At 38.3% G+C, this 26,690-nt stretch overlaps 1 protein-coding gene across 1 annotated transcript in view; it reads right to left on the reverse strand.

Annotated features, from left to right (window-relative positions):
• Window positions 1-26,690, reverse strand: part of lrp1bb (low density lipoprotein receptor-related protein 1Bb) — a 2,167,948-nt gene that overhangs the window by 619,780 nt on the left and 1,521,478 nt on the right. Inside the window, exon 32 of the mRNA XM_051931086.1 lies at window positions 26,481-26,630. Coding sequence (XP_051787046.1) covers window positions 26,481-26,630 — 150 coding nt within the window. The remainder of the gene's footprint in view (window positions 1-26,480; window positions 26,631-26,690) is intronic.

Genomic DNA, 26,690 nt, shown 5'->3' on the forward strand with positions numbered 1-26,690 from the left:
AGAGAAAGACATAAAAGACAAGTTGTTTTGGTGATTGTGTATATGAGGAAACTGTGATAATACACCCTTTATTTGAACCTGAAACTGTGTCGGTGTGTTTGTGTTTGGGGCTCACTGGTGACCCCGAGCATTCACACCTGGTAAACATCAGTCTGGAGGACTGTTTGAGAACAAATGCTACAGGACAATGTTAGAAAATTAATCATCACAAGTCAAGAGCTCAGAACAGAGGGTCAGTTCTTGTCTTGCACCATATTCTTTTTTAATATGCTGAGGCTTCCAATGACCTTAAGGGTTAATAACATGGATTCACTAAATGACTAGAGAGTGTCTCACCTACTGTAATGTCCATGGCTACAGTGTTAGCTTATAGGGAGAGATAAAGCGAACACTGGGTAACACAAAATATGGTGGTGTATCTCTGGACAGTGTTGCAATAGAAAAGCAAAATACATCAGTAAAAGCACATTTTGATATCTTTTGGAGCATTTGGTGATAGATGTCAACACAGCCAAAGGAATTTAGTCAGAGTAAGCATAACTCAGACCCTTGAACATGATTACCCTCAGGAGAACACAATCAGCTCTGGTTGACCAAGTTTTCTGTTTGGCAGCAAAAGACAGACATGAGTGCTATTAATCAAACCGCACTAAAGCAGCCATCATGTGTGCTAATGATGGGGAAAATGAAGCTGGGGAATCAAAATGTTCCTTTAATAAAATCAGGCACATGAAGTCAAATACATGTGGTGTCATTTAAAACATGAACATAGAGAGATGATGCTGAAGCAGAGCACTGAAGTGTGTGAATCCAGCAGCAAAATGGTACAGAATTGGAAGCATGGGTGAGTGGGCCTTATCATGAAGCTTCCAGAATTTGATTCACAGAAACAATATTAATTTCTGCAATATGCAATCACATTTTAAAGTCAGGAGTAAAAAACAGTGTTCATGCTACAACCAGTTTTACCCAACTTTAAATAAAAATTCAGACATCAAATGAAAACCATTATGTAAACCGGAGGCAATGTTCAAAAGATAGAATGAGGACATTGCACAGTAATTGGTGCCTTAAAAAAATACATATGGTGATTGATGTGCTATCTCCAGAAATCAAGGTCATTACATTACCATATTGGTAAATGTATCAAGTTAACATGGCTTCCCCTCTCTGAATATTATATTACAATTTAAACATTTCTGCTGACTGATTTTGGTCTTTCCTTAGTTCTTCTTAATAGTGTTGTTTTGCTGACAGATACCATAGTGATTTTTCATCAATCCATCTTAGATCTTGCTTAATTAAATTCATGGTCATAATGAACCAGGTACTACTTCAGCAATGGAGTGAAAATGTGTAATCTCCACAGTTATTTTCAGAAGGCCAGAATTCTAACCCCATTTTCTGGAGATGAGGAGGTTGTAGGGCTAACCACCATACTGCTCTGTATAATGTATACATTGTTTCATTTATTTTGTGCTGTCCCACAGATGTACCTCCTAAGTGTGAAGCTCTGCCTGGTTATTGTCTGTATGGTTTTGCCATTGTATAGGTACATTTTACCAGAGCACTGGCAACTTTGTATTGACCCTTGTTAAGTGAGTGTTCCCCTTTGTTGGAGTGGTACTCCCATGAACCTGGAGCCATGCAACACAGGTTGATTGAGAAGACTTCACACAGATAACATTCAGCTGGGATTTCAAGAAAGGATTCTCAGTCTGTGAGGCAACAGTCTGTATGTGTGTACTGTGTGACCATTTATACATGAAATGGTTATATAGGTGGACAGTTTATTAATTTAGCTCATTATTCCAAACAGCCTGCTCTCCTCCAATCATTAGAACATTAGAGCAGCCTAAATGAAAACAGTCCATTCAGCCCAACAAAGCTTGCCAGTCCTATTCCCCCTTATCTCTTCCAAAATAACACTGAGTCAAGTTTGGAAAGTCCTTAAAGTTCTACTGTATACCACACTATTTGGTAGCTTATTCCAAGTGTCTATTGTTTTCTGTGTAAAGAAAAACTTACCAATGTTTGTGAAAAATTTACCCTTAACAAGTTTCCAACTGTTTCCCCGTGTTCTTGATGAGCTCATTTTAAAATAAAATCCACTGTATTAATGCCCTTCATAATTTTAAACACTTCAATCCTGTCTTCTCTTAATCTTCTTTTGCTTAAACTGAACTCAGCTCTTTTAACCTTTCTTCATAATTCATACTCTGTAGCCCTGGAATAAGCCTAGTCAGTCTTCTCCGGACTTGTTCCAGCGCTGCTACGTCCTTTTTGCAGCCCGGAGACCAAACCTGCACACAATACTCCAGATGAGGCCTCAACAGTGCATTATAGAGCTTACAGTCTACACATTGTGCTATACAGTATAACCTAACATTCTATTAGCCTTCTTAATGGCTTCTGAACATTGTCTGGAAGTTGATAGTGCAGAGTCGACTACAGCTCCTAAATCATTCTCATAAAGTGTACTTTTGACCTCTCATTGCCTATTCAAATCAAATATTGTTACTTCCTACGTGTAATACTTTACATTTACTTACATCATCTGCCACAACTCTGCCTAAACCTGTATGTTGCTAAATTTTTTTATATATAACACCATCACAACAGAACAACTTTGCCAGCATGTAGATATGGTCAACAGCTTTAGTTTTTGTTTGACCAAACACTAAAGTGGCCAAGATATGAGATCTAAATGAATTTAACCTTGATCTTGCTGAGCATGTTGGTAGCAGACATTGTGTTTACAACATTGTGTTTGCCCCCAGGAATTTTTAAGCACTATAGCCTGCAGAGTTCATAAAGATATCTGCTACAATCAAAGAATATCTAGCAGTTGTCAGTTCCGTGGGTGAAAACATCTTGTTTAATGTGAGAGATCAGAACAGAATGGCCAGATTTGTTCAATTCACAGAAAGGCCACAAATACACAAATAACAGTTCACAGCACAAGAACACATGACACATTAGGCCTTGAAGTGGATGGGCCGCATTTTCTCAAGCTGGTTCCACAAACACAATGGTGATTGTCATTTCTGCCAGTGGTGTGCTTAGTCCGCATACCCCTGTCTAATTGAGCTCGATTGGCATGAGGTGGAACAGGAGACTAGGAGGTTTGGAACATGAGCAATGTGATGCATTTACATGGGCATAAGGAATGTTGACATCACCTTGTTCAATCCATGACTTAAAAATTCAAGCTGTTTTAGAGACAAATGCCTGTCCTACCCTGTGCTAGTGAGATGTACCTAATAAAGCGTATACTGAGTGAATATAGTTATAGAAAGTGAAAACAGATCTCTAAATTGATTAAAAATATCCATCCATCCATTTTCCAACCCGCTGAATCCGAACACAGGGTCATGGGGGTCTGCTGGAGCCAATCCCAGCCAACACAGGGCACAAGGCAGGAAACAATCCTGGGCAGGGTACCAACCCACCGCAGGACACACACAAACACACCCACACACCAAGCACACACTAGGGCCAATTTAGAATCGCCAATCCACCTAACCTGCATGTCTTTGGAATGTGGGAGGAAACCAGAGCACCCGGAGGAAACCCACGCAGACACGGGGAGAACATGCAAACTCCACGCAGGGAGGACCCGGGAATCGAACCCAGGTCCCCAGATCTCCCAACTGCGAGGCAGCAGCGCTACCCACTGCGCCACCGTGCCGCCCGATTAAAAAATATAAAACACAAAATCACTAATTGCATAAGTATGCCTGTAATTGCCTCTGATGCTATGTTATAGTTGCTTTCTCATAAATAAAGTTCCTATAAAAGTTTTCATATTTCATTCTTACACAACATTGAATCACATTGGATTTAATTTGGCCTTTTTGGATACTAATCAGCAGAAAAATACTCTTTAATATTAAAAAGAATTCAAATATAAAACATAAAATAATTTATTTCATGAGTATTCACCCTACTGTGGTGGGCTGGCGCCCTGCCCAGGGTTTGTTTCCTGCCTTGTGCCCTGTGTTGGCTGGGATTGGCTCCAGCAGACCCCTGTGACCCTGTAGTTAGGATATAGCAGGTTGGATAATGAATGGATGGATGGATTCACCCTATTTAAATTGTCACTGATGCAGTCAGTTGATTTACGAAGACCCAAAATTAATTTAACGAAGATCACCCTGCTGTAGTTGTGGGGTTTCAATTGATTGTACTATACATTTACCTGTATCTGGAAGGTACCAACTGGTGCTGGGGAAGTAAAGACAAAAGAATTCCCCAAGCAACTCTTTGAAAAGGTGATTGAAATTTCCATGTCAAGTAATGCAGATAAGAAAATGTCCAAGTCATTGAATACCCCTTGGAGTTCAGTTAAATCAGTTATTAGAAAATGGAAAGATTATAGCACATCTTTAAATCTATTTAGAGCAGACCCTTCATAAAAACTGAGTGACCCTGCAAGACGAAGAATAGTGAGGGAGGCCAGCAAGAGACCGATAAAAACACTGACAGAGTTACAAGCTCAGGTTGAAGAGACAGATGCAGCTTTATGGTTGAGTGGCAAACAGAAAGCCACTGTTAAAAAACAACATTCATGACATCTCATCTAGAGTTGGCCAGAAGCCACAGGGGAGACTCTGAAGTAAGCTGGAAAAAGTACAACAGTCTGATGAGACCAAAATTGAATGCCATGTTTGAACCCTGCACATTATCAAAAACACACCGTCTCAACCGTGACGCGTGTCTGCTGCAGCATTATGCTGTGAGGATGTGTCTCTGCAGCAAGCCCTGGAAGACTTGTGAGGGTTAAATCAATACAGGAAAATCCCAAGGAAAACCTGATAGAGCCAGCAGAGACCTGCACCTTGGGAGAAGATTTGTTTTTCAGCTAGACAACAACCCCAAGCCAAAGCTGCAATAATATAAACAACAATGTTAATAATGTACTGGAGTGTCAGGATCTCAATCCAAGTGAGAATTTGTAGCTTGACTTGAAAAAGGCTGCTCATTCATGATCAACATACAACCTGACAGAGCTTGAGCAGTTTTGCTGAGAAGAATGGGGGAAAATAATTAGAGTGTCCAGATGCTCAATGCTGATAAAGGCCTATGCACACAGTCTAAGGACTGTCATGGCTGCCAAAGGTGCATCTACTGTACTAAATGCGGACTTAAATGCGTATGTAATCAACCATTTTGTGTGTTATACTTTGTAAATAAATTAGATCACTGTGCAGAAATCTGCTTTCACTTTGATGTTAATGAGTCTTTTTCTGCTACGATTCCATGTTGAATAACAATAAAATACTTTTTATAGCCAGTTGGCTTGGCAGTAGGGCACTTTGCACCATTAGTCAGGTTTTCTGCAGTGAAGAGTGACTTAGGGTTGGAACAAATAGAAAGAAATACTACAGTGTGATCATTTGACATAGAAGTAGCATTGCATGGGATGTAATAGTCAGTATGCTTTCTTTTCAACCAAGAAATGCTTGTTGACTTTACTTCCATTACATTAATCAAGTATTTCCCTCAGTATTTGTCTTGGCTTTAACCTACACCTAGTGGGTGCCATATATTGCCTTACATTTTTTGTTTTTTTGTGCTAGAAGGAAAAACCAAGAATATTATTAACAAAGAGTGTACTAAATTAAACAAAGTTTAAAGTTTAATATATACAGTACTTTGTATCTTGTACAGGTAACTCATGAGGTGTGTGTTAAGGGGGTATCATTTACTCTTTCTCTGGAAAACAAAAGTTGTTTGTATACTTGTTGGCATGTTCTACAGTCACCATTTTACTCATTTTACCAAGATGCACAGAGCCTCCTGGTGTTTTGGTAAAGACTGGGCTGTGTCATAGATGACATGCTGCTCATCGCCACTCTAGATTTTGTGTGAAGAAAGTTAACCCTGTGGCAGAACTTTAATTTAGAATCCAAAAGTGGAATCATATACTGATCTGTCCTGGACAGTGTGGGTACAGTTCAGCTGGCTCAACAGGCTTCTTGCTTTCCAGCTTGGTTTTGGAATTATGCCACTTATCCTATCTAATGGCTGCATAAGAAAGCACCAGCTCACCTAGCATAGAAAATGCTATTAGGTGTACTTATGGTTTTCACATTCCATCAGTTTTGTTTAAAAAACATGAGCAGTTAAATAGCAGATATGGCTCATTCTGTGATTTGTAATGTATAAAATGCAGCTGAAAAGGTTAATATACTATGCAAATTCTCAGTCATGCCCTTACTGTTGTGAAAAAGAAAATAACATTTAAAGTCAGTGGGGTAGAATATTCTTGTAGAATAATGATTCTGAAAAAGTACATCTTCATCAAAGATCCATAGTTTTTTCAAGGCTCCATATTATAGGTAAGCACACATTCCCATCTTTCCTACAATGCCTTTGCACTGCAGTAATGAATGTGGTCTTTGTATGAAAGCACAGTTTACAGTGTTAAAGTAAACCAAGGTACTTTGAAAGCCTTCAAATTACATTCAATGCAAGATAGAAAGTTTGTTCACAGTGCTTCTGCTATTTCCTTTGAAAGGTACAAAATAAAGACAACAGCATATCTCAGTAAAAGTTAAAACCTCCGTTTAGAACTGATTTTTGCATCACAATATTTGTATGAGCATATTACAGGAGTGCATTATTATAATAATGCTGCAGTGTTTCAATAATCAATTTATCTGAATCTTTTTCTATACCAACGTCCTTGTCATATCCTTTAGTCTTTCTTAGGACAAACTGCAGCACTATTTCTTATATGGCACTTTAATATGTTACTCTTGGCTGTCTTGCCAAATACTTAAATGTATAGTAGGTGTTAATAGGTAGGCTTAAATGTTTAGTTTAAGCTTTTAAATGCATCAGATGTTTGAAACATTCTTGTAATGTGGATGTACTTCTGAATTTTGAGGGGAACTTATCAACAATTGTTTGGTTTATCAGCTTTCATATTATAATTGGTTATTTTACTGGCATTCTTGGGGTGATAGAATACTTTTCACTGTAAATTTTCAGCTGGTCCATAATAAGAACTTGGTTGCTTGCTGCGCTCACCCCATAACTGGTCAGAACCACTAAAAAAAAGACTTGGAGTTGTCCAGACTGACACATTAGCCACAGGTTGGGGTGAAGAAGACAAAATAAATCGTTTATCTTAGCACACTGCAAAGGGTGGAATGCTGATTGGTAGAAGGATCAAGATTATAAGCAGTTCCTAGCCAGGATTGGTACAAGGACACAAAGCTTGCACGTAAATCATGATGCCCCATTGGTCCAAAGGATACAGTAAGTAATAGCAAGGCCATTATAGACAGAGGGCACTCCAATAGTTCTCTGTCTCTCCCTTCATTGGTTTCCATCCAGACACCATGCTGGATCAAAGACCCACCACCTCAGAAGTGCAACACAAGATTCAGAGAGTTACCTGTCTAGCGAGAAGAGCTGCTATCCATTCAGGCTAGGCAGTTATGAATTGTCATATCCATTTCCTTTGCTTCTGCTTTAGGCATATTAAAAATCTTAGTGTTATATTATAGCCCAGGTTTTTTCCCTGGCTTGTATTTATTTTCTGTTTTGTTTTATTTATTTTTTTATTATGAATTATTTTTCATGTTTTTTCTGTGATGTGTGTTGTTATTCCATTTTTAAAATGCCATCCATTTCTTGTACTTTGTGGGGGAAAACCAAAAAGGTTGGGCCACCTTGACATCACTGGTGCTGGGTACTCCTACTGTCTATTTCTTCCACTCAGATTAACAGACCCAAAAGTAGGTCAAAAAGTTTGTAAGAAGTTGTTTGTAAGTATTGCTTATGTTCTGTTTACACTGATTATTGGATTTGGTTTTTTTTTGATTGCAGATTCTAGAACAAAATGTTTTATACTGAGGCATTAAAATAAACCTCAAGCTCAGTAGTGTGTTGTAGCACACACTGAATACAAAAGTCTGCTTTGTGCAAAAGTGGTGGAGAACCAAACTCATAATGAATCTCAGCAGCTTATTATTACATGATTATGTTCATAAGGCACAAAACTTATGGATGTGTAACCAGAATTGAAAAATAGCTATTTTATAATTGTAATTTGTGAACTTGTGTTAGTGTACATGCAACTGAAGTAAGGACAGTTCTTTCAGGCAGAGATTGTGATTTATTAATGTGGGCCTGACCCATCACTTTCAGACAGAGACCTTGAGTGATTAGAGCCAGTACACTGTGTGCTGATAGGGAAAATATGATACTTGGTTCTTAAAAGAGCACAGTCCACATATAACATATTCAAATAAGCTCAAATTGTAGTTACCCATACCTAGCAAGTTTCATAAAAAACTCACTGAATATGCAAAATGTGTAGGCCTTTATAATCGTAAGGGATCTTCTAGAAGTTGTCTACAAGATAATACCTCCTGCATTCTGCCAAACCGAAACTACAATCATGAATAATTGAATATGAATAATTATATTACAATATATTTTGGAGCTGAAAGCATAGGGTATATATATACAGTTAGGTCCATAAATATTTGGACAGAGGCAACTTTTTTCTAATTTTGGTTCTGTACATTACCACAATGAATTTTAAATGAAACAACTCAGATGCAGTTGAAGTGCAAACTTTCAGCTTTAATTCAGTGGGGTAAACAAAATGATTGCATAAAAATGTGAGGCAACTAAAGCATTTTTTTAACACAATCCCTTCATTTCAGGGGCTCAAAAGTAATTGGACAATTGACTCAAAGGCTATTTCATGGGCAGGTGTGGGCAAGTCCATCATTATGTCATTATCAATTAGGCAGATAAAAGGCCTGGAGTTGATTTGAGGTGTGGTGCTTGCATGTGGAAGACTGTATTGTGAACAGACAACATGCGGTCAAAGGAGCTCTCCATGCAGGTGAAAGAAGCCATCCTTAATCTGCGAAAACAGAAAAAGCCCATCCGAGAAATTGCTACAATATTACGAGTGGTACATCTTGAGAAAGAAAGCAAGCACTGGTGAACTCAGCAATGCAAAAAGACCTGGACGTCCACGGAAGACAACAGTGGTGGATGATCGCAGAATCATTTCCATGGTGAAGAGAAACCCCTTCATAACAGCCAACCAAGTGAACAACACTCTCCAGGGGGTAGGCGTATCGATAACCAAGTCTACCATAAAGAGAAGACTGCATGAAAGTAAATACAGAGAGTGCACTGCAAGGTGCAAGCTACTCATAAGCCTCAAGAATATAAAGGCTAGATTGGACTTTGCTAAAGAACATCTAAAAAAGCCAGCACAGTTCTGGAAAAACATTTTTTAGATAGATGAAACCAAGATCAACCTCTACCAGAATGATGGCAAGAAAAAAGTATGAAGAAGGCGTGGAACAGCTCATTATCCAAAGCATACCACATCATCTGTAAAACACGGTGGAGGCAGTGTGATGGCTTGGGTGTGCATGGCTGCCAGTGGCACTGGGACACTAGTGTTTATTGATGATGTGACACAGGACAGAATCAGCCGAATGAATTCTGATGTGTTCAGAGACATACTGTCTTCTTAAATCCAGCTAAATGCAGTCAAATTGATTGAGCGGCGTTTCATGATACAGATGGACAATGACCCAAAACATACAGCTAAAGCAACCCAGGAGTTTATTAAAGCAAAGAAATGGAAAATTCTTGAATGGCTAAGTCAGTCACCTGATCTTAACCCAATTGAGCATGCATTTCACTTGTTGAAGACTACACTTCGGACAGAAAGGCCCACAAACAAACAGCAACTGAAACCCACTGCAGTAAAGGCCTGGCAGAGCATTAAAAAGGAGGAAACCCAACATCTGGTGGTGTCCATGAGTTCAAGGCTGTCATTGCCAGCAAAGGGTTTTCAACCAAGTATTAGAAATGAACATTTTATTTCCAGTTATTTAATTTGTCCAATTACTTTTGAGCCCCTGAAATGAAGGGATTGTGTTAAAAAAATGCTTTAGTTGCCTCACATTTTTATGCAATCGTTTTGTTCACCCCACTGAATTAAAGCTGAAAGTCTGCACTTCAACTGCATCTGAGTTGTTTCATTTAAAATTCATTGTGGTAATGTACAGAACCAAAATTAGAAAAAAGTTGTCTCTGTCCAAATATTTATGGACCTAACTGTGTGTGTATATATATATATATATATATATATATATATATATATATATATATATATATATATATATATATATATATATATATATATCTCCTATATATAGTATATATAGAATAGGACCTCTTTTCCCTACTGAGAGGCGAATTAAAAGGGAAGAGCAGGGAAAGGCAGCTTACTTGTGCTGGTTCCTTGCCCTAGACACTGGATGGGAGCCAACCCGGGCTGGGATTCCTGCTGGGTGCTGTAGTACCAGGGGACAGACATGTGGGGTTCCATGGAGTCCACCAGGGGTGGCTGCGGGGATTGGGAATCCCTACTTTGTGAGGCTTCAACCTTACCCAGAATTGCTTACAAGCTATAGTTTTATGTCACCAGAAGAACTCCCTGGTGTGGGATAAAAGAAGCAGCTCCACTTCAGTCGGGGAGTCGGATAGAGGTGAATGAAGCTTGCTAGAGTAGTAGAGGAGGTAGAGAGAAGAAGACAAAAAGTGCTTAGTGTCATACTTATGGTTGTAGTGTCAGTAACTCTTCCTTAAAGGGTTTCACACAAGTCACACATGTGCATCCATGGATGTTTTCCTGGGACTTGTCAAGGTATGTTATAACCCACTGAGACGAGAGGAGATTCTATCGCTAAGTGTATTTTCTTCTTTTATTTGTTGTAGCAATGAGAAACTGCCCATTGAGTGCATCTGACTCCATCCACTTCCGGTTTGTCAACTGTAAAACCCTGGGACTCCAGGTAGGCGGCATCTTTTGATGATCAGACTATCTGCTAGACAGAGCTCCCAAAAGCACTGACAAGTTCAAGTGCACTCTTTGTTTTAGCCCATAAACCTGGGCAATAACGCCAAGATGGGCATTACTTTCATTTAATTTCTTTTTTATTAAACAGGACGACCTAGTTTACACCCCAATACTGATAAATGTATCTGTCATTCCTGCATATGTTGTATTTCTTAAAACACACACATTCCCAGTGATCAGGATGTCAGTTTACAATATAAACCTTGTCAGCCACTATCTCACTTTCTTCCACACCCATCATACTTCTTTAGCACATGCTGTCAATATTAAGAGTGGAATTTCATCCAAGTGAAACATAATTAACAAGTTTGTGACTATTACTCAGGATGCTGCTTTATTGCTTACCACTCAATCCATTCTGCCTCTCAAAATTATCATTACAGACTATTTTTAATACTGGTTGCCATTAATTTATTAAACTATTAGCACTGTATGTTTTCCAACACTACTAAAGAAAAAGATAATAAAAAATACATATTTAAATAAATATATCCAAATAAACCACCACTTGACAAAAAAAATTAAACATATGTGTTCTTTACTAGCTTGTTATTGGATTTAAAATTACTTTGGGGAAATGTAATAAAATATGACTGCTAACATATTTTCTGCATAAACTAGTAATTTTAATTGTGATAGATCTCTCTGAGAATATACATCATTTTGTGTTTTTGCTGTAGCCTGCTATTTCTCTGAGTGTAAGACATTAGTCTTTCTGTCATTTTACATACAGCCTCACATCTAATAAATACCACACAGTCTGAACGGAGTTTTATGATTAAATGCTGCTTGTTTCCACCCTCTTCATTTTTCTACTACAGTGGCAATTTAAGTCTTACTGGAGAAAAACAGAACACAAGCAATTTTGTAACACTATATCGTGACTTGACCTGCAAGCTTTTTCAAACATAAGGTTACTGGGAGAGCTCCTGTTATTTATCAATTATATGTAAATTTAAACCACAATGAATCTACATATTAGCACAAATTGTATTTCAAGAAAGGGTTCTTATTATTACTTCTTTTTTATATTAATCTTGACTTGTGCACCACCTCTCAAATTTAAAATGTTACTAACACTATTTAATACAGTTGTAAAATGGTAATCGATAAAAAGGAAAAGACGCTGACAACTTTGTGTGATTGTCCTAGTTAAAATACAGTATATTTCATTCTCTGAATGGCAATGATTAAATAAATTCCTAACATGTTGGGAGGTGTTGAGAGTCACTTATGGAGAAAAACACAATCTATAGTGGCTCAGTAATTCATTCCAATGGTGCTGACTGCAAGGCATCAATAAACTCAGGATGAGACGCCAGTCCATTGCTCAGTTTCTCTTAAACTTGATGGGACCAAGTTGTAGTTGTCAGTCACTCTTGATGGAATGTGGGAGGAAGAAAGACTAGTAGGAGAATAATGGTAAGAACACAAGGAGAATGTGTAAACTGCACACAGGCTGCAATAAGACCATAAATTGAACTCAGATTCCTGTAACTATGGCACAGCAGTGTTAAAATCTAGGCTACCATGTAATTCTAAAATAAATCAGACAATGTTTATTATTTTTATTTTAAATTATACTTTGAGTAGTCAGTCAGTCAGTCAGCCAATGTAGCAAATGTTGCATTCATTATGCAGTGGAGCAGGAAGTCGAAAGTGTGCACCATTTGCGACCTTCGCACGTTCATGCCTCCCAAGTGGGAAAGTAAAAATGGATGCCCTCATGGAAACTAGTGCTTCAGCAACAAATGCTGATAAACAGTTCTATTGTCTTGATCAGTCCTGTGGTGGGTTGGCACCCTGCCCGGGATTGGTTCCCTGCCTTGTGCCCTGTGTTGGCTGGGATTGGCTCCAGCAGACCCCCGTGACCCTGTATTTGGATTCAGCGGGTTGGAAAATGGATGGATGGATGGATGGATGTCTTGATCAAAGAAGAAAGCGAAGAGCAAGTAAATCACAAAAAGTATGTTATCATGTCTAAAAAAGATTTTTATGTCATGACAAATAGTACTCTTTCGGCTTAGAAGCTGCAATTAAAAAACTGCACAAAGCAACCACTGTACACAATGTACAAACAGTAACATGTATCAATCTAACATTGGTTAGTGCGTTACTGTCCGTTCTGGCAATGTTAAAGTTTATCTTCTCAATATTCAGTATTATGAATTAAGCTGATTCATTTCAAGCAAATTCTTCTAATAAATAAATTAAACCCATAAAGTGTTACTGTACATTCTGATTGCAGTGTACAACACCATTTTGGATTGACAACACAATCTAAAGACAGATAAACTCAGACTTGTGAGATCAGGCCTGAGTTTGCAAATAGACATTTTGAGTTTAGGGCACATTTTCTTTCGATTTACCAAGTCCATGTTTTAGCTGAATATAGGATTAGTTGCAAATGTACCAAACTTTGAACCACAAGGTTGTCACTTCCATGTTCATCACTAAAAAACTGTGCACCTTGTTATCAGCTAATTTTAGGGTCACATTTTTTTCATTTACTATTTATTCCTCTAACCTTCATATTTCAATACAGGGTCACATATGAATGAAGCCAATATTCACAGGGTCAGTTACAAGGCAAGAACCAGCAATGCACAGTGTGGTAGTCCAGTTTACTCATACAGGGCCAGTTCAGGGTTTCCAAGTCTTTGGGCAGAGGGAAAGAAAACCAGAGTAACTTGAGAAAAACCCTAGAAAAGTACTGCAGACCCCACGTGGATAGTGCATGGACTAGGAATTGAACCCAGGATTACTGAGCTATAAGGCTACAAGTATAGACAATGTAACAAGAGTGAGCTTCATAAGAACAAAACTACCTGAGCACAGACAGCTAGGTGTTTTGTTTTATTTTTAAATCACCAATTATTAAAGCACACAATGAAGAGAAACTCAGGTAGTGTCATAATTATGCATTACTATATGTGTATTTTGAGTATTTTTATATTGGAGAATGAATTTGAAGGGGTTTAGCTCTATACTGTTTTGATTTTACAGTAGTCACGCGTGTGATGTCAGCAAATGTTACACTATATATATAGTGGCAGGACCATGTAGCAACATCCCTGTGTTGAATAAAAAACAAAAACATTAGTAGTAGTTAAAGTATTTGTAGGCCTTAGCATTTGATGCTGTTCCTTTTTTTGAAAATCATCTTTTTGTTCTCAGCTTCTGATTCTCGTTTTGCCCCTTTGCTGTAGTCGCCCAGTTTGATGGTCTTTCTAGTTATGATCACTTTTGTTTTCAGTATAATTCAGAATTGCGATTCCAGCACCAGGACTTACTTTCATTTGCAGAAATGTTGGGAGACAAAGTCTCATGACAAGCTTGTCATTCCTTGGTTTCTGCCTTGGTAGGGTTAGGTTTTGTAATGTGCACCTAGATTGGAGGCTCTTCCACTTGGCCACATTTCATTCGTAGAATCCTAGACTCTCTTATTTCTATCAGTGAACCTTCCTTCCAGCTCGCTTCCCAATTCTAGAATCTTCTTGGAGGACTTTAAATTAAGACTAAGTATTTGTGGGGCATGTAAGGAGCTTACCTGATGCTGATTAGGTTCCTACTCCCCCTTTAACTCACCAATTCACTGAAGCACTCTGATAAGTCAATGACTTTGTGACTCGAAAGCTTTAAATATGTTTGTCAACAATAAATATGAAGAATTTTGCTAATGCTGCATGTGTTAAATATAGTGTGTGAGTTCTTCACTGAATGGTGACATAATTAGGTCTTTATGTACTTCAAGGGAGAGAGAAGCATGGCAGTTCAGGCACTACATGCGTTAAATAGGTAAGAACTAACCGTATTTATTCTCTGTGTGAGTGCCTTGTTTTACAGGTTTGGGGCATCTTAAGCTGTCTGAGCATGTGTAGTAGGGTTTATTAAGTCTTCTATAATGACAAGCAATTTTTTTTACATATATAAATATTTTTAAATGTCACACAATCAGTGTCTGTGCTCTAGATTTTCTTTAAACTCAATATTTATTGTTCTTTTGACAGATTTTAAACAGACTATAACAACAATAATCTTCTGTTCAACACAAATTACTGTAATAGAGTTAAGTTTGTACGTTATTCAGTGCAGTAATGTATATACCAATTGGCACAGCATATACTTGTAGAATATACTAAGTTTTTCATTACATTTATGTCCATAAAACAGTTCTTAGATGGTTAGTGCTGTTGCCTCATATTTACAGAACTCAGGGTTCAAATAATTTCCTGGTAATTTGTAAGGGGGTTTCACTCCTTACCAAAAATAACCACATTACAGTAGTCCAGATTGTCTGGTATGAATGAATGTGTGTATAGGCTTTGTAATGATATTGCCACCAATCTATCATTTATTCCTGCCTTGACCCCCAGTACTTCAGTTTATTATGAAATGGGTTCAGAATCAATTTATTTTTGTATAGCTGTGCACAAATCCTGAACTAGAATATATTAACAGCCAATTGCTACACCATACAACACGCTTTACAAATCAGAAAAGTACTGTACGTTAAACACACAACAAAAAAGAGCAATTTCAATATGATTAACATATCATGGCAACAGGTGGTCTGTTAACATTATAAACAAGATATGTCTAGTTAAAAATTATTAAAAAAAAAACAAAAACTGCAAACATTCCTAGAAAAAATACATGTTGGCAGGTCCATGGTGAGTTGTAACACACAACGTCTCAGTCAAATCTCTGACAATATACAGTAGGTCAATTGGCTTGACAATGCAAAACTGTGTCATATGTACATGCTGCACAGTATAAAATGAAGGTTAATTCTTTCTATATTTCAATCCCAAAACTCACAGTATCTCTGGCGACATTTACCATAGGCAGAACTGTTAGCTTGCCATGTGCAGTTGTTACTTAAACAATCTACAATAAGACCTAATTTATAACATTTTCTACACAATTAATCATTGGACAATTCTCACTGTAGGTTGGTTGGCCTACTGGATTCTAAGCTATAACCTCACACTTCCCATTTGCTGCTCACTGTGGAATGAGAAGCCTGGAATTGCCACTATAAGTGTTGCTGACCGTAAGGACAGATTCATTTGTTAAGCTTAAAGTTGAACAGCTTACAGGATTTCAGCCTAACATCAGTATAACTCCTTTGGCTTTTCCCACAATTGATCATTTCTCTCCTGCACTCAAACAAATTACTTCGCATTTTCTCTCACTGAGCAGAAAATGATGAGTTTTCCATGCAAAGCTAACAAGATGTTTCAGTAGGCCAAGAAAAATTGTAATTTTTCTGCAGTAAAAAGCTTATGCTGCTGACCTACTCTTGTAATAATAAGTATAATATTTCCTCCTTAACTCTGTCAAAATACAGTATTGCTTGCATTGGCTGTTGATCAGTAAATTTAGTACTTATCACATGATAACAATGTACATATTTTGTGCTCTTTTTCTTAGTACGTATCTTATATCGTTCCTTGGTATAAACATTTTAACTTTTAATGATTAAACTAATCGCGGCACGGTGGTGCAGTGGTAGCGCTGCTGCCTCGCAGTTAGGAGACCTGAGTTCACTTCCCGGGTCCTCCCTGCGTGGAGTTTGCATGTTCTCCCCGTTTCTGCGGTGGGCTAATGCCCTTCCCGGGGTTTGTTTCCTGCCTTGCACCCTGTGTTGGCTGGGATTGGCTCCTGTGACCCTGTAGTTAGGATATAGTGGGTTGGATAATGGATGGATGATTAAACTAGATTTCCACTCCTTCAGCCCACTAAAGTAGCAACTTCAGGCAAAGGAATGAGACACAAATCTTGCACCTTTCCACCCTTTTATTTACTTAAAAAAAACGATATGCCTTTTGGCATGGAATGAAAGTAACACATTTGGGTTTTTTTTTTGCTCCATTCTTCTTCACATTTGTGTGCATTCCGCTTAAACTCCTTACTTAGCTCATTGGTTATTTTTACATACTGAAGCATTGCAACACATGTGCTCATTCCTGCTCATTTAACGGATCTCTGCTACTCAATGTGCACTCAAATCCACTAAAAATCAAACTCATTCCATCTCTCCCTCTGTCTGTCTCTCCAATTCTCTATCCCTGATTTGTCTACAGTATTTTTTTTTTTAATGTCACAAATCTTCTTTTACAAATCTGTCATTTTTAAACTATGAGGATGAATTGTTACTGGATTTCTGTTCCAGTCGTGGATTGTTCTCAACAAACACAATGTACGGGCATAAGGGTGCACATGCAGTAAGTACAGTACTATGGTACCCTGTAACCGGGCTACACTCTGGTCTTCTTGTAGTTCAGGACTGAGGAGGAACAGAGAGAGAGACTGAGACATGTACAAAATATGTTACAAAAATAATGGTGCAATTTGTTTACAAGAGTGCATATAAAAACAGTTCAGTGCCATGCATTGTGATTATATACAATATTTACAGTGCAATCCCAAAAAGCAAATAATGATGGAAAAAACACAAAAATGGCTGCCTTCCTATACTCACAGCTCAGTTCGGGAAGAGTTCCCTTGAAACAAAAAACAAAGCCAAAATATTCACAAAGAAAATGTGTATATACAAGAAAATTGTACCAGCAAACCATACCCAAAAATAGCTCCACCAAAGCTGATGCTAGGAGGGTATTTAAATATTATCTGGACAAAAATATGCATGGGCCAAATTCTACTGTTAACACATTCACTCAAACGTTGAATTCCTTACTCACGCCATCTATCGAAAGATGACACCTGCTGGCTGGAAACTTGTTTTATATGGATTCCATATGGATCCAGCAGCCAATCCTCAAACACGTCTATTTCCCTTCACCAATAGCAGGAGACGCAGTCACTGTCACACCACACTATACGAGACGCCTTTGCAACTCCTTTATTAGTCTGCTTGGATCCTCTTGACTGTCAGCTCCTACCAGTGCTGTGGTAAATTCACTACATACTCAATGTCTATGGAATTTTTAGGTTGCAGTATTATGAAGCAAACTAATATATACCACAACTGTGAAAAAATAACTTTGATTTGAAAAATGTACTACTTGAACTTATACTTATGATACAGTAGAATCAATAAATAAATAAATCTAAATCAGGGTTAAATTCAAATATAAAACCTTTGTAATAACACTGAGGTTAATTTTTCCCCGGTGAGTCTCAGTGTCTCTCTACTTCCAATCTTTTCCCTGCTCACCCACAATTGCTGTCAACCTTTAAGGGGATTGTGTCCCAGCCACCTCATGCAGTTACCCACTGGGATGCTCAAATCCTGGCTCCATCATACCACGGCATCCATAGGATGATCTTCAAAGACCTTTAGCCAGTCTTGCTCTCTGAAAGCACAAGAGGAGCGTCCCACCACTGGGGTGCTACTCCCATCAGTCCCTGCGGGGCCACCTCCCGATCACCTCGTCTTTAGTCCACCACACTGGCTTACTCAAGAATGGGCTGGAGGAGGAGTATAGGGACCTAATCAATGACTTTGTTAAATGGTGCGACTCAAACCACCTACACCTGAACACCAGCAAAACCAAAGAGCTGGTGGTGGATTTTAGGAGGCCCAGACCCCTCATAGACCCAGTGATCATCAAAGGTGACTGTGTGCAGATGGTGCAGACCTATAAATATCTGGGAGTGCAGCTGGATGATAAATTAGACTGGACTGCCAATACTGATGCGCTGTGCAAGAAAGGACAGAGCCGGTTATACTACCTTAGAAGGCTGGTGTCCTTCAACATCTGCAATAAGATGCTGCAGATGTTCTATCAGACAGTTGTGGCGAGCACCCTCTACTACGCAGTGGTGTGCTGGGGAGGCAGCATTAAGAGGAAAGACGCCTCACGTCTGGACAAACTGGTGAGGAAGGCAGGCTCTATTGTTGGCATGGAGCTGGACAGTTTAACATCTGTGGCAGAGCGAAGGGCGCTCAGCAGGCTCCTATCAATTATGGAGAATCCACTGCATCCACTTAATAGTATCATCTCCAGACAGAAGAGCAGCTTCAGCGACAGACTGCTGTCACTGTCCTGCTCCACTGACAGATTGAGGAGATCGTTTCTCCCCCAAACTATGCGACTCTTTAATTCCACCCGGGGGGGGTAAACGTTAACATTCAACATTATACATAGTTATTATCTGTTTTTCACCTGCATTATTATCATTCTTTAATTTAATATTATTTATTGTATCAGTATGCTGCTGCTGAAGAATGTGAATTTCCCATTGGGATTAATAAAGTATCTATCTATCTATCTATCTATCTATCTATCTATCTATCTATCTATCTATCTATCTATCTATCTATCTATCTATCTATCTATCTATCTATCTATCTATCTATCTATCTATCTATCTATCTATCTATCTATCTATCTATCTATCTATCTACTCTTCCCATCATCCTGCTTTTTCCTAAATTCTGTCTTCATTTTTTCCTATCTCTTTGTCTCCTTTTCATATCTTTTCTCCTAGTCTTACTCTACTCAGGTAAGACCCATGGAGTGTCAATGCGGAAACTGGCTGGACTGATCGCATTTGCACACTCTGGGGCTGCACGGTTTTGCAGCGGGATGCACCTGTACACACTGAGCCCAAGCTGCAGCATTTCTATTTTAAAAAATCTGCACTGCCACAGACCTCCATGCTTCATCACCATTTTTTAGCACTGCTAAAACTTAAATAAAAAGGTCTATTGATTTTATAGAAAATACCATTCACCACAAGAGACAGTCATCAAAGACGAGACAGTTAAGAAAGTATCTTCAGACAAACAGAAACAACAACAAAAAAAAAAAACTTTTAATCAAAACACAGAAGCAAAAGTTTAATAGCACCATTTCCTCCTCAGGAAGCTAAGTCTTTTTAATATGAATTCCAGAAAAATATTTTTTTTGCATCTTCTTGTGAGCAAGTCTATTTTAATATTGGTTTTGTAAGCTCTGTTTGAAAATATTAATGTTCGCAGGCAAACAGGGTTAATCACACAGTGAGATGAAGTAAGATATTCTGATATATTAGTTTAATCAGCACGTATTATGGAAAACAGTTTGCATCCTTTCAGATAGAAACTACTGACTAAATTCATAGGTCCTCATCAGTTTAGAGATTCAAGTTGCTGAGGATAAAAGGCAAAGAGTTACTACTTCATTCCAACCTAAGAAACATGACTTATTTTAAAAGACATCTGCATGTTTAACTTGTGGTCCAAAAAGTTACAGTATTATTCTTGATAGTCATAGATTAAAGTCTAAATTTTGAACCAATATTTATATGGAGCAGGTAAGATCTGTTATTTAATTCAGGGCAACCTCTACCATTTTTACTGCCGTGGGAAAAAATGAAAATGTTGCACCCAAACCGTGGGGTCTTGAAGGCAATTGCTTTCCTCTGTCATGCATGTGCATCGGAGGATCGCCTTCTGGGCTCATCTGAGGTCCCTAATGTCACCTTGGGGCGAGAGGAGGGGCTTTCCTAACCGTGTTGTCTCATTCTTCCTCTAGTCCAGAGAAGACAAGGACAGCAAGTTGATGATCAGAGAGACCTCCTTATAATCAAAGACCAGGAAACATGTTTGGGCCAAGAAGCGCTAATTTTCCTGTTTTGATTTTGAGCTTGTCTTATTGTGACAACAAATGCTTGATTTGTCTGCTTAGTTCACTAAGGGAATTAAATGTGGACGAACGAGTTGGCACCCCAGCATTTACTTTGCCTGCTTCTTCCCTTGCATGATGACAACATACTATTGCAGATTGCAGAGCAGTGGGATGTGATAATCCACTTTGAGATTTTGCATGAGTTGTACATGGATGTCAAACCTAAGACTGGGGAGGGGGCGACGATATAAGCACACAGACACTCAACTATTTCATTCAGCTTCTCCTCCTTAGTGGCTTTGGCATGCAGTCATGGGCCACACAGGTGCTGACCCAGAACACAATGATGGTAGATCCACTGCTCATTACAATTGACTAAATGCTGCACCTCCTTAAGCAAACCACCTAGTTTACCTACATTGCAGAGTTGGTGCTGATTGTATAACTTGTATCATGCTTATCTTATTTCTTTTAAAGTACTGTATGTTTGATGGTTTTTACCATTTTTGATCAGATGTCTTTGCCTCTGTACAAAATCCATTCTGACAAACTAAATCTCTCTTTTCAGACACTCAGAAATGATTTGAATGGAACACACAGAGTATGTACTTGTCTATTGTATTTATACAATTCAAAGAATACACTGATACAGTACATTTTTCCATAAACTTCTAAAAGAGGATAAAATATACACACAGAATGAATCAGTTCCTCTTGAAGTGCACTTAAAAATGATATTTTTTTCATTTCACACTAAAAAAAATAAATAAAAAATAAATAAATAAACTTTTTAAATAAGAATTATGAATATACAGTTACTGCAATTGACTGTAAAACCTTTCTGCCTGTTATAGGACCTTAGGTTTCTGAAATTTAATTTATTAGCAGATATTGTTTTTCCAATGTGATGATTTATTTCAAAAGCCATGGAGTTATTTTACCATGAATTAAAAGGTATAATATAAATATACATACACAAACACAGATACTATATTTAGGGGTACCACTGAGCCCCAAACCATGGATAAAACTGACACACACAGTTGTGGGTTCAAAATAGAGGCTTTTACTATAAAATACCTCACAAAAGCTTTTTCTCTAGGTAACACAGGCACAAGCAGAAACAATATTTGTATTTCTTTCTTCCTTCTGCCTCTTCTCTCTCCATCCACCTCCCTCCTGTGAGTGTTGCCTTCCATTTTCTCGACTCTGACCCCTGGAGGAGGCCAAATGGCTTCTTTTTATGTCGGACCCGGGAGTACGTCCGGTGCCAGGGTAGAGCCTGAAGGAAGTACTTCTGGTTTAGGCAGAAGTCCCAAAAAGTAGGGTTCATCAATCCCTGCAGCACCCTCGGTGGCACCCGCAGGACCAAGCAGGACTGACCCTTGGCACTATTTTTTGATTTATCATTCTCTTGTTTTAATTTTACTAATGTTGTTTAATTTTATTGTAAGGTGACCTTGAGTGCTAAGATAGGTGCCTATTAAATAAAATGTAGTATTATTATTATTATTATTATTACAAATGCCATCATGGCCTGCAAGGTTCCTGGTGGACAGCCGGGACGCACCTTCAACACTAGATCCGGGGGAGAATCCATGGGATGCACGTTACATCCCCTGGAACACTTGGTGGCAGCCCCCTGGGTTGCATCGGGGCCTGTTTTGGGTTGGGCTCCTGGCCACCGGCAGGGGGAGCTGCAAGGCTTCCTGAGCCCATGTGTGCGGCAACGCAGCCACACTCGAAAGCGCAGCCTAATTTAGGTTAATTAATACCTGAAGCACTTCCGGGTGGGCTATAAAGGGAGCCTTCAGCCACTACTCAATGGCGCCAGAGTTGGGAGGAGGAGGACAAAGCTGCCCTGGGAGGAGTGGAGAAAAGAAAAAAGTGTGTGTTGTGTGTTTTTCTTTGGTGGTGTTTTTGGGACTGTGTTAGGGCCAGTGGGACACGGGGAAGACGTGTCCCATGGCTGAAGAAAAAATAAAACTTTTTGGTTATTTTGCCCGTGCCTCTGGTGTCAGTCTGAGTCGGTGCCAACATAGCGCCTTATCACAATATATACAGTACTGTGCAAAAGTTTTAGGCAGATGTGAAAAAATGCTGTAAACAAAGAATGCTTTCAAAAATGGAAGTGTTAATCATTTATTTTCATCAATCAACAAAATTCAATGAATGAACAAAAGAGAAATCTAAATCAAATCAATATTTGGTGTGACCACCCTTTGCCTTCAAAACAGCATCAATTCTTCTAGGTACACTTGCACACAGTTTATGAAGTAACTCGGCTGGTATGTTGTTCCAAACATCTTGGAGAACTAACCACATATCTTCTGTGGATGTAGGCTTCCTCACATCCTTCTGTCTCTTCATGTAATCCCAGACACACTCAATGATGTTGAGATCAGGGCTCTGTGGGGGCCATACCATCACTTCCAGGGCTTCTTGTTCTTCTTTACGCTGAAGATAGTTCTTAATGACTTTGGCTATATGTTTGGGGTTGTTGTCCTGCTGCAGAATAAATTTGGGGCCAATCATACAACTCCCTGATGGTATTGCATGATGGATAAGTATCTGCCTGTATTTCTCAGCATTGAGAACACCATTAATCCTGACCAAATCTCCAACTCCATTTGCAGAAATGCAGCCCCAAACGTTCAAGGAACCTCCACCATGCTTCACTGTTGCCTGCAGACACTCATTATTGTACCACTCTCCAGCCCTTCGACGCACAAACTGCTTTCTGCTACAGCCAAATATTTCAAATTTTGACTCATCAGTCCAGAGCACCTGCTGCCATTTTTCTGCACCCCAGTTCCTATGTTTTCGTGCATACCTGAGTCGCTTGGCCTTATGTCCACGTCAGAGGTATGGCTTTTTGGCTGCAACTCTTCCATGAAGACCACTTCTGGCCAGACTTCTCCGGACAGTAGATGGGTGTACCTGGGTCCCACTGGTTTCTGCCAGTTCTGAGCTGATGGCACTGCTGGACATCTTCTGATTTCGAAGGGTAATAAGCTTGATGTGTCTTTCATCTGCTGCACTAAGTTTCCTTGGCCGACCACTGCGTCTACAATCCTCAACGTTGCCCATTTCTGTGTGCTTCTTCAAAAGAGCTTGAACAGCACATCTTGAAACCCCAGTCTGCTTTGAAATCTTTGTCTGGGAGAGACCTTGCTGATGCAGTATAACTACTTTGTGTCTTGTTGCTGTGCTCAATCTTGCCATGACATGGAACTGTCTTCCACAACCTCACCTTGGTAGCAGAGTTTGGCTGTTCCTCACCCAGTTTTAAGCCTCCTACACAGTTGTTTCTGTTTCAGTTAATGACTGTGTTTCAACCTACGTGTGACATTGATGATCATAGCACCTGTTTGGTATAATTGGTTGATCATACACCTGACTAGAATCTTACAAAATCCCTGACTTTGTGCAAGTGTACCTATAAGAATTGATGCTGGTTTGAAGGCAAAAGGTAGTAACACCAAATATTGATTTGATTTAGATTTTTCTTTTGTTCGCTCACTTTGCATTTTGTAAATTGATAACAATAAACAATCATTATTTATATTTCTGAAAGTATTCTTTGTTTACAGCATTTTTTTCACACCTGCCTAAAACTTTTGCACAGTACTGTGTATATATATATATATATATATATATATATATATATATATATATATATATATATATATGAGCTGTCCCCTGCAGGGAATCAGGACAAACTTTAAAAATCAACACAAAAAAAAATGTAATTCTGGCCAAGCGGAAGGTAGGTTCACTCCAACATCTAACACGTTGGCACTGCATCTGATCGTGTTGAGCTCTGACAGGTGGAGTGTCATATCTCTGGCAGTCAGTAGCTACCCGCTAAAACACACGTAACTCTGATCTCTCTGTCAAAAATGTCAAACGTTACTCCTTAACAATCTTTAGATGGTAATGTCTGCTGAAGAAAGAGGTATTGCTAGCTAAGTAGAGGCAAGGTATGCTCCAACAAGTGGCGAGATGTAGAGCGACTCAAACAGAGGTTGGCATGTGAGTGAGGAGGGCCCTGCCCCCCCTTCCCTCAGCCTGCAGCTGCTCTCTCGGATTTGCGTAAATAAGTCAGTACTGCAAGCAAACTATGACACATAGCGCAATGACAGAGGTTGCAAAATCAACCGGAATGTTCAAGCAAATTATATGTTAAGTAGTTCTCTCATGAAAGCAAACAGACACACAGACAAACAGACAGACAGATGTTGGATTTTATTTATATAGATATAGATAGATAAGCAGTTCTTGTATTTCATTAATGCTTTATTAATATATTGTATTATGTTGCTTCTAAAAATGAGTCTGGTTCAATTACTTTGTTATAAGTTTTATATCTGGCAATGACAAATTGTACAGAAAAGTAAGGAATATAAAATAGTAGCAGCAGTGGTCTAAGAGAAACGCTACTTTGTTATAAGGAATACTTGTGTATGAATGGGTTATGGAAGCCTCACTGAAATGTCTCTATAATTATTAGCACTGTAAAAAGCAAAGGTGATAAATAATTAATTGATTGATTGATTGATTGATTGATTAACATCTACACATTCTTTCTTATGCTCTATAGCTTGTAATTATACAGGGACAATTTAGTTAATTTTTGTAATGTAGGGAGAGAATCAAAATGTACAAAAAAACACAAATAAAACCTATAATCACAAAGAGGATCATCAAACGGCACAAGACAGTAACTGGAAATAAATTCAATCCCTGTTTATAGGAGGCATACAACAGTAGCACCACACACTACACTATTCTAGTAAAATAGTTTTACTACTTAATACATAATCTTCTGCTTTCGTCAGATACTTTACCTCAGTATACAATAATGAGGAGCTCAGTATAATTACTGGCTAATAATAATTATTATTATTATTAGTATATTACTGATGAAACAATTTAGAAAAGAGCAGCAATTCATTAGAGCCTTCCAGTTTGTCTTAAGAGCTTTCAGTAGTGTTTGCAGGATTGATTTCAGCTTTAACATGGTAAAGTTACAAAAATATAAGTTTTCCATGTCATTAATAAATATATAAACTAATTATAATACTGTGTTTCTAAATGCATTATGCTTCATTTTATTTTTTACATCAGATTAACTTGAAAATGTCTCTAATTTAACCGTATCTGTCCTTTAAGTATATATAATTTGCAAATGTTTCTACTGCTTTGTTCCTCTCCACTTTTAGATGATTAATATTCAGACATGAACCTATGAAAACAACAATAGGTCTGTTTGTTCATATCTTTGTAGACAATCAAGTCTAAACCATCTTATCTCTTTCACCCACCACTGAATCATTCCTCGTTCATCAAATCTGCCATCACTCAAGGACACTTTGACAGTGAAAAGGACAATTAGACATCAAAATCCAGTTTCAAACATTCAAATCTGTTTTCATTCCAAGTGAATATACTATAATAACAGCAACCTCACATTTATTCTGGAAAAAAAAGTTAAAACTACTTCACAGCAGCGCTGTAAATAATAATAATAATAATAACAATAATAATAATAGATCAAGTTTTTTTTTCAAGAAGCCACTGATTTCAAAACAGAGTCAGATGGGGTAGGAAGTTATCTGGCCAAAAGAATAAATGCTGGAAGAGGCTCCAGTCCCTTATACATACACCCTTACCAAGATGTTTTAGACTTTATATTTAAGATAAAGAACATAGGATGAAGCCTGGAGAAAACCCACACTCCACACAAGAATTGACTGTTAGCCATCATGCAACTCAATTTTTTATACAGTATTTCCAAAAAGGTATTGGAACGCACACTTAAAGTTAACACCTTTGTGCAACATTTTTGCCTTTTTTTTTTTTTTTTAAGTTTCACCCTCTAATGTCAGAGGAGACTAATTAAGTGTACTTTTAAGATCCTTAGCATCGGCTTTGCTTTGCCCAATCAATATTTGCCAGCAATGTAGTATAAATGCACTCACCCATAACAGCCAATGCTGTGGCTTTTGTTAGCTCCTTCTTCATAGACTGCAACACTTCTAAATTACTGCCATCCAGGTTACATCTGTTTATTGTTCCATTTCCAGAACTGATCCAATACAATTTGTTTGCTGCATAATCTATGGACAGACCTGTATAAAATCCAATAAAGAAATAAATGGGATTAAACAGCTGAAAAAAATCAATGCAGA

Source organism: Erpetoichthys calabaricus, chromosome 8, assembly GCF_900747795.2.
Source record: "Erpetoichthys calabaricus chromosome 8, fErpCal1.3, whole genome shotgun sequence".
Taxonomy (NCBI): domain Eukaryota; kingdom Metazoa; phylum Chordata; class Cladistia; order Polypteriformes; family Polypteridae; genus Erpetoichthys; species Erpetoichthys calabaricus.